Genomic DNA, 17,686 nt, shown 5'->3' with positions numbered 1-17,686 from the left:
TGGTCTGTCTGGGGACAATGGGCAGTGATTGCACTTTACCAAAAAACTTAATCAACTGCCAAGTTAAGTTCTACTTAATGCTAAATAAAGGAGAAAGAAAAAATCATCTTGAATATGTCTTCACAGTTACTGAGCCCTCAGAGCACCTGCTAACTTAAAAGTCCACAGAATTATAAAACTACTGAAAATTAGACTGAAAGTTTTAAGTTTTTAGACCTTAAAGTTTTCTGGCGAGGCCATGGTGACACCTTTCCTTTGCCACTTCTCAACAAAATCTCAGCTAAACTCCTTGGGGAGAGTCGTCTCCTCCCGTGAGCTGCTCCATCTTTCCAACAGTTGTTTGTCCCTTCAATGCAGTCGGTCCTTGCCACAGAGGTGCTGCATGCCTCCTGTGCACTGCTGTCCACTACTGGGCTACTCTGCACTACTCATCTTGATCTCAGAGCCATTCTCATAGATGGTGAGATTTTTCCCATGAGACTAGAAATGGAGACATTGGAAGAGCAATACTCCCTGTGCTGGCAGGTCCCAGAAGACCCATCCCTATTCCTGCAAGAAAGCACCTTCCCAGAAGAGCCACTCCCAGGAGGTACTGGGCAGCTTGGCTTCCTTCTCATGGCTGCTTCGAGAGGGAAATGCATGAAAGCAAACACCCTTCCAGTAAGGTCTGCTTGTCTGGCCTGCAAGAACCACAACCTTCTCATTAATAAACAACTGAGAAGCTGGTTTCCCCACAGCTCTGTCTGGTAAAGCCATGAATTAAACAAGTTGCTAGGAAAAGGAGTATTTACATGTAAATCTCTGTATAAGTTAAGCATGGGTTGGAGGTTCAAATGTTTTTCTCATAGTCTGACACTGCTCTCACAGTAGAAACTGAGCAGAAGCACTTACTATCTGTTCAACTTCAGACTTGGTGAGAAGCATCTTCTCAAACAGTGTGAAATTTGACCAAAGACACAGGAGAGCAGAATGAACTTTTTACATGGATGGAAGCTGCTGTGCACCAAATTCTGTTCATCTGAATCTGCTGTAAACATGTATTAGCAGGAAAAAAGCTGCTGAATGAGTGAAAGCATGCATATGTCAGATAGCAAACTGGAACGATTAAGAGTTTTTGTAAGTAACACAGTTCCAGATTAAAAATCTTGGCCTTTATATATCCTGTTCAGCATGAAAGCCCTCCCAGGCCATGGCTGGGGAGCTCAGGTTGTGAAACTTCTTGCTGCCCATTATCCCAACAAAAAGCTGCAACACAGGGAGTTCTTATTCCTTCTGATGGGTGGGATACAAGGTCACTGCATTTCAAGTAATTTTCCTCCCATGTTAATGTAGTTTCTTCTCTTTTTTATTTTTTTTTTTTATACTCACACTAAAACCGCAGTGCTTGAGCCTGGTTCTCCTAAGCACTCTGGCACATTTTTTTCTGAGCTCAAATTCCTGCAGATCACCTGAGAGCTGTGTGGAGCATTTCCACATGATGCTCAGTGCTGCTGCTGAGGACCACCTGCTCTTGGGAAGCCACTCAGGTAATTTATAGACCTTCCAGTTTTACATGTACACCTTCAGTTCATTAGGCATTCTTTTAAAGGTCTACTAAATCATGGAGATTTTTTCAAGGCTATTTTCTGTAAAACCATCCACATTTTGCCTCTGTGCACATAAGTAGGACTGGTCATAAATTTGGGCTTAGTCCCCAAATTCCCCAATGTTTGGAGGTACATGAATCCATGCTGGTGGCTCAGTGATAATCAGTACTTAGGTGATATGAAGTATTTGTGTATTTTCAATAGAAATGGCAACTCCAGTCTCCAGTACCCGAGCAAGCCACGAACATCAGCATCACCAGAAAATAGAATAGAAAATCAAACTGGAAAACCCAACTGTACTTTTCCACCTACGAGAAAACAACTGGTAGCTAAGCCAGATCAGCAGATAAGTTAGCTTTGCACGAGTCTCAGATTCATCCTTTAATCCCGTTCAATTAATTTACTTTCAGCCTGACACAGGGAGTTCCAGAGGAGCCTGTCACAGAGCTCACAACCAGAACTTCCCAGCCTCATGCTCCTCAGAGCAGCAGGTCACAACCAGGAAGGTGCCAGCTGCAGAAGACAGCTGAGATTTTAATAAATGCTCCTAGCATTGATGCAAGCATCTGGGGCAATTTTTTAATTCACATTTTCTATTTTCCCACTGGTGAAATTATGAAAATTTCCCTATCTGCTGTATAAAATATTTTTTTAAATTAAATTGCTATGAAAACATCAAAACGTTATTTATTTATGTATTCAAAATTTCACTGAAAATGAAGTTTGAGGAGTTTTGCTTGGATGACATTGCTTTTTTTGAACTCATTAATACAGTTTTCAATTTTTCCACCTAAAAATGGAACCATAAACATTTTTTAAACAAAATATTAAATTGTTTTTGAAAAAAGAAACTCAACTCAGGTATTCAATGAATTACTTGTATAGACTTACATGCTGAATGATGCCTGATTAGTGGGTTGATTGACAACTTAGTGCTGTAAGAAAGCTCCCATTAACTGCAGTAGTAGCCTACGCTGGGACTAAATGTACCCAAATACTTCAAGTACAGCAGTAGTTTATTTCATTTGATTTTCTAGTAATTTTTATTAACACACGTATCCAGGGAATAAAATAGTAGTAGTAGGTGCAGCTGATAATATGAACAGATGGTACTATATAGATAAATAATTAAAAGTTTTTAAATAAAATTTTTTTTCCAAACCGTAAAAATTTTAAAAGCTCTGTACTTGGACAAAGATATCAGAATTAATACTACTGTAGGTTTCCTGACTGGCTGGGTTGAACAAACAAATTTATATGCTTTAGAATTCTACATGTAAGCAAAAGAGTTCACAGAAAGCATTCTCCCTTCACACACACTATAATTTGGAAGTTGTGAGGGTTTTCTTCCAGTGGACTTCACTCCAGCTTTAAATCAGGGGTAACAAAACCGGGATTGAAGACTGGATGCTTAAGGCAGAAGCTGGTAGATCTCAGTGAGCAGAGGGATTCTGTCCCTTACTACTCCTCCTGCCTCTTAAAAACATATTCTGCATATAGTCCTGGATGAAAAAATGTTGTGTTTTATCAGAAATGCGAGAGTTTAAGTGAACAATATTTATTTTTAATAAACATCTCATTCCCAGGGAAAACTCTGTTCTCTGGCGGAGGGGAAATATTCTCCTAAGTCTGAAAACAGCAACCAGATGCAGCACAGGCGAATGAGACCAGGAGGGGAAATCCAGAGCAGGAAACTCCCAAGTTGTGGTTCCCACAGGGGTCTACCTCTGCTTCTACATTGAACATTTCACCGTCAGAACTTTTTTATTTCTCTTGTTCAAGTCTTTTGAGTGGAAATTTTTTAGATTTTGATTTTTCTGGAGGAAAAACTATTCCAACTCATTTGACCAGAACAGCAATCAGTGAAATGCAGTTCAGCAACACATGCTCACCTGCTCTTTTCCAGCTGTCTTTCCAAATCCCCCTTCTTCCCCCTTCTTTCTCTACCTCCATCCCCAAAGGCCTTTCCCACCGAGGTCAGAATCCTCGCTGAGCCCCTCGGGGAGCGGTCGGAGTCTGCACCCAGGGGGGTCACATCTCGGGAGTGGCAGCATCGCAGCGTGGGGTAGCCATAGAGACCAGAGATGAAGGAAGGGGTTCCCTGGCTGTGCCTGCATTACCTAACAGCGATCTGCCTTGGCAGAGGACTCTGCAACTCTCACTCTTGCTGGGCAATATCCCAATGCAGGAAATATATTTATTTCCTCTTGCAGTGAGGGCTCTGTTCAGTATAACTGGAGGAGGCATAATGTGGTCTTTAATTTATGAGAAGCATTTCCTTACTGTCTTATGTCAGAATCATAGTTCAGGTAGTTCAGTTTCTGAAGACAAATTTTGTTTTTCCAGTTAGAGTATATTTTGTGTACCTGCATGATCAGACATCAGAGAAAAATACTCAAGGGGTGAATAAAGGGAGGAAAAGTGCTGTGTCAATAATTTGCTGGCTGTTTCCACTTTGCTTTGACAGCAGAGTTTCTGCTTTGAGGCAGATATTCAGACGGCAGTTAATAGACAAGAAGTGGCAGGGATTTCAGCAGCAAATGGATGAACGGATCATGGGCAAGGAAAGGGCATTTCTCCACATTCAGATCTGTTTTTCATAAAAACTGCAGACATGCCTAAACCTTTCCAATATGCTACAAAGTTGTGCAGCTGTCTCCTTCCTCAACTCCTTCCAGATTCAAATGCAAATCAAATTTGATGGCCTCAGTATGTAATTTTGTGCTACAATATACCATGCTATGCACATTAAGGAAACTGGAAGCATCTTTTCGATCTATTTTCCTTTTAAATCAGTGGCAAGATTTGCATTAGGACCGGATAAAATCCTTAAATGGGAATCTTCAAGGATTGTGAGATTTTTGTAAAGAAACTTTGCAAGAAACAAAATTATAACTGAGGTTTGCAGAGTTATGAATGAGTTTGATGCTTGTCCCCCCATCCATCCTGGAAACTGTATCTGCCAAGGGTTAGGAAGGTTTGAATTTGACATAGGCTGAAGGATCCGGTACTCAAGGATGCTGCTGATCTCTCACTCACAGAGGAGGCAAAGGAGGAGGAGTTACTCAACAGCTATCAAACATTTTGTGAGGAGTTGCTGCCAACTGGCACAACTCAAAAAAGTGAGGAGGAAATAGAGAATTAAAAAAAAGATTGAAATATATATATATGTGAGACCAAAAATCTTTAACTGAGAAGACCAAATAATATGAAGACCCTAAACCTGAGATATTGGTCAATGCCTCCAAGACCCCTAGCCAGCCAACGAACAGAAGATCAGCAGTACTTACTGTTTGGGTCCACATTCTCACACAGCTCTGTTTTGGCTTCGCCGTTGGGCCTGTCGCTGGGTTTATGCGAGAGCCGTGATGACATGGTCGCTGCTGTGACCACAGCCTTGAAGCTGCGTTTCCGTTTCTGGACGTTTAGCTCAGGGTGGAAGATGATGATGTACACCTTCGGCATGTAAAGCATCCCCAGGGCCACTGAAGCACTTAAGTTCATGGATATTGTAAGTGTGGTAGTTTGTATGTAGAGCTAGGAGACACAACACATGAGACACTATTACAAATAAGATGACTGGGAAGACGGCTGTAGTATTTCAAACATTAAGTAACCATTTAAAAGCAATTTTTAATGAGTTTTCAACTGAAGACGTGTGAGCTGAGACCTTGGCACTGCAAACCACTGTGAGGTCCAACACAGATCAGCTACCTGACATAGCAAGAGCCTCTTTGGCGACTCAATGCTAGAAACGTCCAGTGTCTTTAACAATACAATTTCTGCTGTATGCTTATGGTATAACTTTCATTTGTTTGTTTAAAGAGTGAAGATCAGATTGGGATTGAAATAATGCTGGTAAAAATTTAAATTTAAGTCTACTATAAGTTATAGAAGAGGAACTATAATAATAGAGGTTAGTAAAAAAATCTTACTTGTATAAAAATTTTGAGGAAGGTGGGATTTTTTTGTTTTTACTACACTTTAGTTCTCTACAATTCATTGAAATAACTTCACAGAGAATACACCATGATTTGTGTGCTCGTGACATTCAGCTATGCTTATTATGAAAAAATAGTATACATGTAAGCCAGAGAACAGGTACTGCCATGAGATGAGTATTGAAAGAAACCACAAGGATTCAAAGTAGGGGGTAGAAAAGCCTTTTTCTTATTTTTTTTCTTCTTCTTTTTAAATTATCTTTTCAGAGGACACAATAGATAAATGAGAACAATTCTCAGGACTTTAAGAGGATTAGGCACAGTTAAAAGGCACAGAGACAGCACAATACAGGTGTGAGGGAACTGAAGGGGGAGAAAAGTCTCTGCGATCCTCTTCAAAAATTAAATATACAGTAAATCCATATAGATGGGAAAATCATTTACACACTGAGGGTGATTTCTTCAGAACACTATTTCCTCTTCTCCTCCTATTCACTGCTAATCAGTCTGAATTTCTGATGGAAAAACTCCATGAATAAATGTAATGGCAGAGTAAAATGCTGAATCTGCTCAGGTATTTCCAAATTCCCATATTTAGAAAAATATGAATGACTCTAGACTTCCTAGTTATATCTACATAACAATTGCTATTATAGCGATTAAGGCCACCACAGGAAGCAATAAAATGCCTTACAGAAAACATAAAATATGTGCTGTGCATGGATGTGCCTCCATACAGACACCGACAAGCAAAAAACTAAAGTGCTTTCTCAGTTTCGACTCACTCATTATCAGAAGAAAATGACACTGGTGTCGTCAGAAATTTTGTCAAGGTCAGGACACTGGGACACAGCCCATCTCAGCTGGTAAAAAGATGCCCCGGGCCAAGCTACACCATTCGAGGCTGGGAGGGAGCCTGAGGAATTACCTCGACTAAGGCCCTGCCTAAGGAGAGGCCACTCACACCAGAGCTATTTCTAACAGATCACCCTGTCTACCCATGTCCTAAAAGCACCCTCAGGTGGAGGTTTGACAGCCTCCTAACCAAATTCTTGCCAAGTCCTCAGGTCTCCAAAATGCTTGTTCTGTAACTCGACAAAGCTTGACACGCTCCTCTCCTGGTGGCACGGAGAGCAGGTGGCCACCATGCCCTCTGCTACCGCCTTTTTTATATTTAAATAGTTAATGTCTTTTGGAAAACTTTTAAAGACCAGCCTGGTACCATGTTGCTCCTTGGTCTCTGACAGATAACGGGGTAAATTCTCCCAAATTCAGCCACTGGGAAGACCTCAGGCCCTTCTGTCTCCCCCTAACCTGGATGCTGCCATCAACCTGCTGCTTCACTGAGACACAGTGGTCCAAACCGAGCATGGTGCTCCACTGAGGGCCTCCTTGCTGGAGGGTTATTTTCTGAATTTATCTTCTTGCACTGCTGTGAAACACGATGTTTATTTTTCGCAGTCAGGTAGCACTGCTGCCCGCTGCTCTTTGCTGTAGAGTTACCACCTGGCTGGTTATTCCTCTCCTTATACCTTGCAGTTGAATGTTGTTACGCTACAGATATATACTCTATACCATTATTTCTACATACATAAGCACTATGTCTATCTTATAAGGACATTTAAAAGAGAAGACAGTTGCAATGTGTTTGCTTCCTTGGAGCTGATCCTCCTTTCAGTTATGTTCACATAAATCCGCTGTAACTCAATCAGGGTCAAGTGCACTGCATTGATATAAATAACACAGACTTAAATATTTACTAAATACATTTAATAACTCTTTGAAAACTGGAAATTAAATGTATAAAATATAACATTTAAAGGCTGAAGGATAAACAGGAAGATACCCTGCTTATCTTCAAAGTGTTTGTAACTGACTACCAGCTTTTATCCTTACTAGGGCAATTATTATTTCTATTTTGTAAAGAGCTCCTGCAATTCCTACAGGAGCTGCAGGTACCCGCACCTCTAAAGGCCAGGAAGCTGCTGTGGACAGCATACCTGACAAATTACGTTACGCCAAGGGACTGTCTTGTTTCCAGCTCTGTATTCAGACCACACAGCTCCCTGCTGATCCATGGGAAGAAAGCTGGCTTAAATAATGACTGCAGTCCTTTTTGTTTAGTCTGAAAAGGATGCGGCTCTGTAACACATTTTTAGTAAGAATTATCTCTGTTTCTACATACAAGATATGTAACCAAACTTGACGGGGCCTGAATACCTACTAAGTAGCATTACTGAATGAGATCTACATTGCTACAAGGTTAGAAAAGATAGATCTATGTCAGTGAAGAGCTCTGTCAGAAATACAGAAGATGTATCGGTACTTCAAAGTGGTGTTTTGATCAGCACTTATCTCAAATGACTTGAGCTCACAGAAAGCCTGTTCAAGTAGCCATATGGTGAAAAATGCATGGTAATGTTTTGCAACTAACTCCTGATTCACTTTCCTAGAGAAAAGAAAAACCTTTATACAGAAAGCAGGAATTTGGACCACAGGAAAAAAAAAAAAAAAAAAGAAAAAAGAAAAAGAAAAAAAAAAGGAAAAAGGAAATAGGGAAAAGAAAAAAAGGATAAAAAGATAAAAAAATATACAAAAAGATAAAAAAGCTAAAAAAGAAAAAAAAGATAAAAAATATTTAAAAAGATAAAAAAAGATAACAGTAGCACACTATTGCATCACAACACACACCATTAGTTGTTTCTGTTCCACAGACAGAAATACCATATTTATGTTTGATTACAGATTTTCTCCACCCAAATCCCACTTCTTTGGCATGGAAAACAACAGCTCCCCATAGGGATTTTGATGAACTTGTCAATTAAGCAAAATAACTTTCTATCACCACACTCAGAGACACATATGTCATAGACACCCTGTGTGTGACAGCAATTAAAAACCCTAGAAGAGCAGAAGGAAAGATGCATCCTGAGTAAGAGCTACTTTTAAAAGCACTATGTAGCAAGAAGTTTTCAAATGGGTCCTCAGTAGAAGTACTGGTTACCTATGTGTGGCATTTTCTGAATTGTGGAACAGCTGATGCGCTGGACATGCAATACTAACTTTTCAGAAAGAGAAGGACAAGTGAAGATGGTGCACAGCAAGAGAAGAAGGAGATCCTGTTTGGGGACACACAACCCCCACTGAGGCCACCTCCTCTGGCACGGGAGCCCAATAACTGCATCTGGTGGGCTTGTGGTTTTACAGGTACTGCCAAAAATCTACCAGTGGCGTCATTTGCTGTCCTCCGAGCCGCTGCTCCTGACACAGGTGTTTCGGGTGGGTGGGCACAGGCTTCCCGAGACATCGTGGGAGATTGCTCCCGAGAGCAGAGGGCAGCTTTCGGCACCAGTGTTCGAGCACCTCCACAGCCACATGCTGCGGCCGGCAGCTTCCCAACATGGTTTTCCATGGGCTACACCAGCAGGGATCTAGCCTTCCGTGGAGGTGACTTACCCTGGGCATGGTTTGACCCAATGTTTTCCCCTTAATCCTGGGCTGCTGTGATTGCAAAAGCTGCAACCAGCAGAGCGCCAGTAACATTTTTATCTAGGTGCACAAAGGTATTAATTTTTATTTCCTTCTGCTATTAAAGGGTTAAAGGTTAAACGATTATTTAGTCAATGTGGTCTTTTGCAGCACCCCACCAGTGAAGTTTCCTACTTTGCAAATACCAAGAGGAGATAAAAGGAACAGGAGAAAAGAGCTTTTGTAGAACAAGGCAAGATGAGTGACACACAATGCTTCTCATGACAAATGGGAGCTTTATAAAGATAAGGGAAACTAATAGATATGCTTATTATGCAGAGTCTTAGTTTTATGTATTTTATCTCTGCTTTGTGGTTTTACCAGTCAAACATAAAAATGCAGTTTACATGAAACTATTTCATTTCTTATTTCACTTCTTCTGATAAACTCTCTGAAAGCATTTTAGATGAATGCAAATGGGTGACTTAAAATACAAAGGATAAGATTCAACTGACAATGGGAGTCTAATAATTCATGCATTCCTTTTACAGCTGGCTGGTGAACCCTGTAGTTTCCAAACCTGAGACCAAATTAAGAAATTAAGATGCAGATTTAATGAGAGATGCTCTAACTTGACATGAACAAGAACAGGGATTGAGCCAAGTCCTGACAGTGGAAATTGAAGCTTTCTAAGAACAATGCCGTGTTGGCCTTTGCAAGCCCCTTCCCATGGAGGGTCTGAAGCCACGTTTGCTACGACATAAGGACAAAGTAATTCTGGAGGGTCATCCTCAACCACATCTCTCTCCTCTCTCTCAAGCAGACTCTGAATTTTGACAAATTTTAATTTAAACTTAACACACTGCCATTACAAATCCATCAGACTTTGAAGCAGTGCATTGAAGAAAACTCAACCCTAAGGATATCATTGACATGCAAAGGCACCTAGATTTTATAATATATTTTACATAAATTATTTCCATTTGAATTTTAGATTTCTCTGTTTTCCAGATTTTTGCTTTATTCATGCAAATGACAAAAATTACCTTCAAAACCTTGAGAGAAAATTAGACTGGTCTTGAATACACACATCTAATAACCAGCAATTTTTATAGAACAAATTGTATCAATGGACAGTTCTGCATGAGCTAGGATTATTCTCAGAAGTGTCGCAGGATCAGGCCTTCTGGTCTTTGCTAACCCAGTGAATAGGTTTCCAGCTGCTGGGCCATATTAACTGAACTTATAGCTGCAGACCTTAGAAAAGTCTCTTTAGGAGCTGGAAATACTTTTTGTAGGCTAATGCTTTGTATTCACAGTCTAATCAGGAGAAACTGCTCCTTTTATTTAATTCAGCTTTCTAATTATGCCATGAATTGTGTTATTTTGTAATATGGAAATAAAGCAGTAACTTGAGATATTTTTGGACTTGCATTATCACAAACCAATTTATCTCACTTTTATATGGGAATTAAAACAAATGTCCTTACATATGAAGTAGACAGTTTATAAATCTCCCAGAAGACTCTTCCAGGTCATCTGAAGATTTCATCTCATTCTCTACACTATGTTGTGCAAATATAAGAATGAGAAACATTTTTTAATAAAAATTAAAATTAGCTTCCATTGCATTGTATGTTTGCAAAAATATGGAAAGTAAAAAGACTGGAATATAAATGTGTTCTCAGACATTTTAATGTCTAATGCCCCTACGCACCAAAACTACCACATCATTTTAAAGGCAAATTAAAAAAGGGAAATATCTGTTTTCCAGTGAAACTTGTGTTTCATACACTTTGACTTTAAACTGGCTTTGCTTAGGAAGGGCCACTGCCCTTCTCTCTCCAGCAAAGGTGGTGGCCTTTTGTTACCCAAACCGCTGCAAGGGCTGCATCACATTTCTCACAGAGCAACACCAGCTGTTATCACAGTGGCCTACGGCCAGGGCCCAGGGCAGATGTCACTGCACAAAATTCTCCAGTCACAAAGCACCCCTAAAACGACGCTAATTCAAGAGAGACTGAAGAGGTGGCAGCTGTTTGCATCCTTTTGGGGACCCTTCCTGCCCCTCTGGCCGAGGTTCTGCATGGCAGAGAGGACAGGCTGTGGCCACAGCTCTGCATGGGATACACAGGGGGTGAAGGTTCTCCCACGCGACCCCCTCCTTTTGACAGCACCATACCCTCAACTGAAAAAAAACCCAACCAGCTGTAAAAGCAAACGCCGCTCTCATTTCCTTAGACAGCTTGATTTATGGAAGTTTCAGGCAATGGCAACTTTACCCAGGCAAGCATGTCTTTCCACAAGGATTGTACACTTCTGGTGTTTGAGAAATATAAAATATTATGTGTGAAGCAGACCTGTCAGCTCTCTTTACTGACCTGGCTCAGTAATCCTCTTTTCATGCCCCACTGAGGCTTTCCAGCAGCCCATGCACATCCCAGGTTCCGCTGCCAGCTCCCACAGATACCGACAAACTCTCGCTTTCTTCACATGGATGGTACCAGTTCAACTGCAGATAATACCACGCCACCCTAAAGCTTATCTACTGACGACTTCCAGGACCCCTGCCTCCATCCCCATCCTTTTAAGCATCATAATCTGCTCAAGCTGTCATTTAGCAGTGCCCTTTGGAGAATAGAGCAGATTGAAGAAAACAAAATTCTTTTCCTAGATTAGAAGGTTTTAGCAGCGCTTAGGGAAAGCGGTTATCCTTTCTTTTAAGCTAACATTAATTTGGAAAAATAAAACCCCTCCAAACACCACAAACCTCCACCCTGTGGACACCAGGCTCCAGCATTTTGGACAAAAGGGGCAAACATCTGGCAAACGATGCAAGAGACAGATTTCCATTTGCAGGAGGTCACTTAACAGATGAGAGACAGGGACTACACCACTTAGCTGCTGTTCTAACCTACTGCTCCTAATGGCATCAATATAATCCACACTATTATCAGTATTTCATCATAATTTTATAGCATTTGAATATTTTATAGGTGAAAAAATAAATGCGCAAGCCAAGAAACACACTCTATGAGAAATACTAAAGGTTGCAACATCAAGCAGTCAAGTGGTGTAATGTCAAACCAGGACTCCCTGTGCTAGTTTAATTTGATCTCCTGGTACACAGGCACTATGATACAGCACACGCTTATGCCTCAGGACCCTCTGCATTCGTGGATAATTATTTAATACACCCTTTTTTCCTCACTTTTCAATCTGTTAAATCCATTGCTCAATAAGCGTACCTTTCAATCCCTGTTGCAAAGATATAATGCCTGCTTTCTTTGTAAGATTTTTTATAGATTTTTGCCAATCTGTGCTGTTGTACTGTTTAGTATGTACTTTTCACAGCATGTGGAAGACAACTGTGCTCCTCTGCACAGGTGAGCGTCAGCAGTTCTTCGGAAACACAGCTCAACAGCAACATGAGACAGGCAATGGTATGTAAATTGCAATGCTCATGAAGTTTTACAAATGACAACGGATGCTACCCAAGGGACATTTGATAAACAAATCATAGTAGTTACGCTGATTGCAGTTATTACTGTATGAAATAGCAAGGCACGCAAATAGCCTTTGTGAAATGTCTATGGGAATGTCACAGAATCAGTCATACCATTTAATTATAAATTCTGTGCTTAGTAATTATACGAAAGGTGACACTGAAGGAAATGATGGGATTTTAGTTTCAGAAAATTTCCCTTTAATGGCTGGTTGTTTTGCAGGCTGAAAGCACTAGGGTGGCTTATCCAACAGGCACTGCTCAGGAACGCCCTGGCCTGAGCTGCAGCCAGACTGCGTATCCCCGGCACACGGGGGTACCCGTGGCATGTGCGACAGGCAGGCTTTGGGGCATGTGTGCTGCCCCATGATGTTTCCTTTTTTTATTTATTTTTTTACTCAAGCTAAAAACTGTGTTTGTTCTACAGCTCAAGGAGCTCCATGTGCCTGACAGAAATAATTTTACTGCAGCAGACCTGAGGTTGGATGGCTTTCATCAGTGAAAATATTTGGTCTATTAAGTTAGCATCCTGTGGAAATTCTCACAATATTACATCTGGTAGATCAGAAAAAAAATGCAGGTTAACTTTGTGGATATATTTCAGTGTAATGGAAAAACAAAAATGATTCCACAGGAACAGCAAGTACCCACAGAGTAACATCACAGTTCCTTCAGAGATATGAAAGTAAAGAAGATTAAAGTTTGGAAAGTAGCTTCCCAGATTACTTCTCTTTTACAGCCAGTAATAACAATCACATCTCATTCTTTCAAGAAGTCATCAGCTATCTGCTGGCCTTCACTGAGCAAGAGCTCATATCAGCACAGTGCTGAAATCCAGTGACAGGGGCAAAAATATTTATGTTGTGGTGGCAGCTCTGCAATGCTGAGAGGGGACGCAGAGCCTGAAGCCCCAGCCAGGCACCCTGCCACCGGCACGGTGTGCCACAAGCAGGACAGTGGAGAGTTCAGTAAGCCCAAGAGGAAACCTTCTCATACCGGTGGGGAGAATCATTTTGCCTTTAAATTGAGGCTTTCTTCCAACAGGTTCATATGCCTTTGAAGGCTTTTTTTTTCTTTTTTCTTTTTGCTAATAATAAAATGACTAAATATCACACACTGGTTTGTGCTTTTTTTTTTTTAGATGTGATCTCTGTGTTTATCCTTACAAAACAGAAAGTTCCAAATAAACTACAGAAGTAATAACTGATAGATCATCACAAAAACATTCTGTGCCTCGGTGAGTTTCCTTCATGCATTTAACCAGAAACAATTATTATTCCTACTAAGAGAACAAGGCAGGAGCTGGGAAAAGATTCGCATTTGAAGAATCACCACTGCTGAAGCAGAAAACAAAACAGCATTAAACTCTTTAGGAAACTAGCCAAGCCTTGCATGTTATATACACTGCAACATTGACTCATCAGCTAAATTTCCAGAATTTCATCCCAAAGGTGACCAAAAGCAAAGTGGCCGCTAGCAGGAAGTATTACATTTAATGACAATATACACTTGTCCTGGACAAGTAAACACACAGGGGACTCAGTCTACAAATTTGTTCTGTAAATGTTGGCTTCAAGGACTATAAATAACCATTCACTATTACCCAGTCCTGCTCTAGTTCTGGGAGGGATTAAAATTCAGAGTTTGTCTGCTGCCATGGGAGCAGTAAATGCAACACATAGTGTGGAGTTTGGGCTGGGCAGTGGTAGCAGACTGAAGACCTCATCGGTCAACTCTCCCTGGAGGTACAATGGCTGGCATGAATGTGAGTGTGCACACACCCCACTGCTGTGTGGTCTGCACAATGTATGGCCTCAGGCACCCTTTCAACCTGTGGCAAAACATGCACCTCCACTAGCCTCAACGAGGCAATGCAACCTACTTTACTGATACGGTCTTCTCTCTGACATGCACCAGCTTCCAAAAATACCTGCAGGGATACAAAGAAGATCTTTCTACTTTACTTGGAGAGCCCTTAGAAACTATTGCAATGGAGCAGGGCCTCCTGGAAAGGCAGCAGTCTCTGCACAGCACGTTGCTTCAGCAGCTCACACAGGGACTTTCACGGGTGCCTTCCTGAAGCATCCGTGTAGTCATGATGCTCCACAACAGCAACTGGTTGAAGTTGCATAGTCAGTATTTATGCCAACAAAATAAGAATGCCTCAGATAGAAGCATCTAAAGGACCAAATTGCTGAGGGCAAAATCAAAGTCAAATCAAGGAGCCGGATGCTTCTGGAGATGTCACCATCATAGCTCCAAGCCCACCTTGCCTGAGGACCCATACCAAGTTCCTGTGAACAGTAATTCTGAACCAAAGTCCAAACCCCTCATGGTTACCTTAATTATTCCGTCATGAAATGTCCGTGTTCACATCCATGGCCCATGGCCCTGCACACTCCACCACCTCCCCTCAGCCCACCTCCACCTCCTTCACCTCTCCAGCATGTGTTGCTGCAGAGGAGGGACAACTGTCACCCCAGCTCACAGTGAAGAGGACAGCCACCTCTCAAGCGCACACAAGAAGCAGCACCATCGCTCACTGGATGCTACATACACTGCAAAACCCAAAGCTGACATGCAGAGTAACCATGGCTGCTTCAGAGACAGGGGTTCTTCCTTGCCCAAAGAAACCGCTGGTGCTGAAGCCAACTTTGATGTCAGATCTGGTATTTATGACCACCTGACCACAGTCTGTGACATTCTGAAGAGTTGCTCTAAGTCACATCATGAAGTACAGAGGTCTGGGAGAAGAACATGCCCAGAGCTGTGAAATTCCTTGTCACAAACATGCCAGATGGAATCTTGTTCCCTCCCTACGATATGGTGAAACATGACAGACGCTGACGCACAGGTACCATGCTGGGAGAAAGAGCAAGAGTGTGATAATACTGATAAACCCTTAGACATGCTTACAAACGCCGTCACATTCACTGCTCCAGGTAGTTACAAGCTTGGCAATGACAACATTATACACCAGAGTGATTCAGGTAACGGGTGTGATGAATTATGCTGCAATATGTTTCTCGCAGCAGGAGGCTTAGCATACCAAAGGGAAAAATTGGGGTCATATTCTGACAGATTACCACCTGCAGAGGCCAAATGCAAAGGCAGACAGTACAGGAGTAAACAGGTCTAAAAGGACTAATTTCTAATTCCCTCTGTCTGCAATATAAAACTGTGCCTTCTAATGTCACACTGCCAAAGCCAACTTCAATTTCTATGTCCTAAGAGCACCCAACACAACTAGTTTTTCAGCTTGCATTTCACAGGCAAACATACAGAGTAAAGGTGAAGCAAATGTATGTATTTTAAATGTATTTTAGCTACTCAAGCTAAATATTTTACAAAGCTTGTTCCCTTATAATAGGAACTTCCTTATGCAAATAATTTGCATACATCAGAAAAAATAAATATTTATGGATTATATCCATAACTTGAATAATAATTCAAAACAACAAGTGTTAAAGCACTTGCTCTGCGGGTTATGATGCAGATGTAGCAGGAGGAGGAAATTTGTCTCTTCAGCCTGTAAGAGAAATTCTAGCAGCTTATTTAGAAGGAAATTAAATTATTCAGATAATTGGACAGAGAAGCAATGGAAAAGCATGTTGCTGCTTTCAAAGGGCATCAAATGGCTAAAAGAGAAATTGAAGCAGTATCAAAGACAATCCCACAAGTCAAATGGTTTATACAGACTATATTCAGCAGAGATTCCACATCTGCTGGAAAAAAAATGCTGTCTCTACTTTCTGTATCAGTTACAGAGACAATAAAGATGCTCATGAACTACTTAGAATCATTTGGGAGTTGCTCAGCCAAGAAATGAACAGCAATGGCCCTGGCTTAAGTCAACAAAGGATTAAAGTTGTTTCATATTGGTGACTCCCTGGAACTGACTTTACAAGGATTTCTGAATTTTATTGTCTCTTTGAAGTAGAAATTTGACACAGAAGGGTGTACCAGCAAAACAGTCTTCTTGCAAGGACAGTAATGTTTGAAGCCAGGTCCATGCATCTCCACAACTGATGTCCGTCCCCAATGGGAATGTCCCAAGACCCACCAAATCATTTTGCTTGGGTCACTTCAGGTGATAAGAAATTTCAGTCACAGCTGAGTTTAGCTATATTTCAAGTGCAGACAGAAGTGAATAGCTCAAGAAATTCCATTATCAATCCTCAGAACTGTCTAATATCTCTTGCTTGACATTAGTGTTTGTTATAATAGCTATAAAATAAGTTACACATCACTAAAGGAGACAAACACAAAGTGCGACAGAAGTAATGTACATCCCCAACTTGTATTATTAAAATAATGGCTTTTCCCTCTCTCACTAGCTGAGCACTTAGCTTTTTTGAGCTAGGAATAATTCTTCATCTGTCACTTTTTCCAAACAAAAAAAGGAGAAAGCCTTCATTTCATTCTTCACCTTCACCGCTGCACTGCTAAATTGACTGACATACAATCTTGGCATTTTAGGGTATTCAGTGCCAGACTTTGGCTGCTGTTATAAATCATATTTCTCCACACTTATTGCATTTTATTCATTTTATACATGACCAGAGATTAGAGTTCAAATGAAATAGATTTTGCTATCCTTCTTATATTCCAAACGTCACTAGTCTAGAAATCTTTAATTTTACTCACTTCAACTACTGAATAATTCAATGTAAAAGGAGAAAAAAAACCCAACACTGCAATACACAGTTTGAGATTTTGAGAAAAAAAAAAAGCAAGGATCCTCTGACGGCCGTGGCTGTGTCCCTGTAGCCCAGTGTGCATGCAGGGCCCTGAGCTGGGTACCGTCTCTGCAGCGGGTGTATCTCCCGGTGGGTACAGCATGGAGCCACAGGACAAGCGGCCACCTCAGGAGGGCTCCAGGGAAGGGGAAGCACGGGCTGACACACCAAGAGCCCGGCATGCTCAAACCCTCACCCTGAGTTTTGGGATTTGAGAAGTGTGATCATGAACTGACTCTTTTCAGGCAATGTAATACCTGCAATTACCAAAATCACCGTCTTCTATCCTCAATTTTCAAGAGAAAATTTGTTGAAGTGCTAAAAAGCACTCCATTAGAGACACGCTGGCCACCCGGTGGGAAGCCGGCACAGCAGAAATGGCCACTGCGAGGCCCTGAACTTCCCAGAAATATCTCAGGGCTCAAACATTGTTCATAACAGTAGAGA

General features: G+C 41.2%; 1 protein-coding gene across 4 annotated transcripts in view; it reads right to left on the bottom strand.

The window, feature by feature from the left end:
* GRM7 (glutamate metabotropic receptor 7) overlaps nucleotides 1-17,686 on the bottom strand; it is a 308,790-nt gene that overhangs the window by 28,373 nt on the left and 262,731 nt on the right. For 2 of the 4 annotated variants that reach the window (XM_074914192.1, XM_074914191.1), the window contains exon 9: nucleotides 4,877-5,123. The exons of the other annotated variants lie outside the window; for them this stretch is intronic. In XM_074914192.1, coding sequence (XP_074770293.1) covers nucleotides 4,877-5,123 — 247 coding nt within the window. The remainder of the gene's footprint in view (nucleotides 1-4,876; nucleotides 5,124-17,686) is intronic. 4 annotated transcript variants of the gene reach the window in all.

This window comes from Athene noctua, chromosome 10, assembly GCF_965140245.1.
Source record: "Athene noctua chromosome 10, bAthNoc1.hap1.1, whole genome shotgun sequence".
NCBI classification, from domain to species: Eukaryota; Metazoa; Chordata; class Aves; order Strigiformes; family Strigidae; genus Athene; species Athene noctua.
Note: the sequence above shows the minus strand (reverse complement) of the source record. Positions and strands in the feature narration are given on the sequence as shown.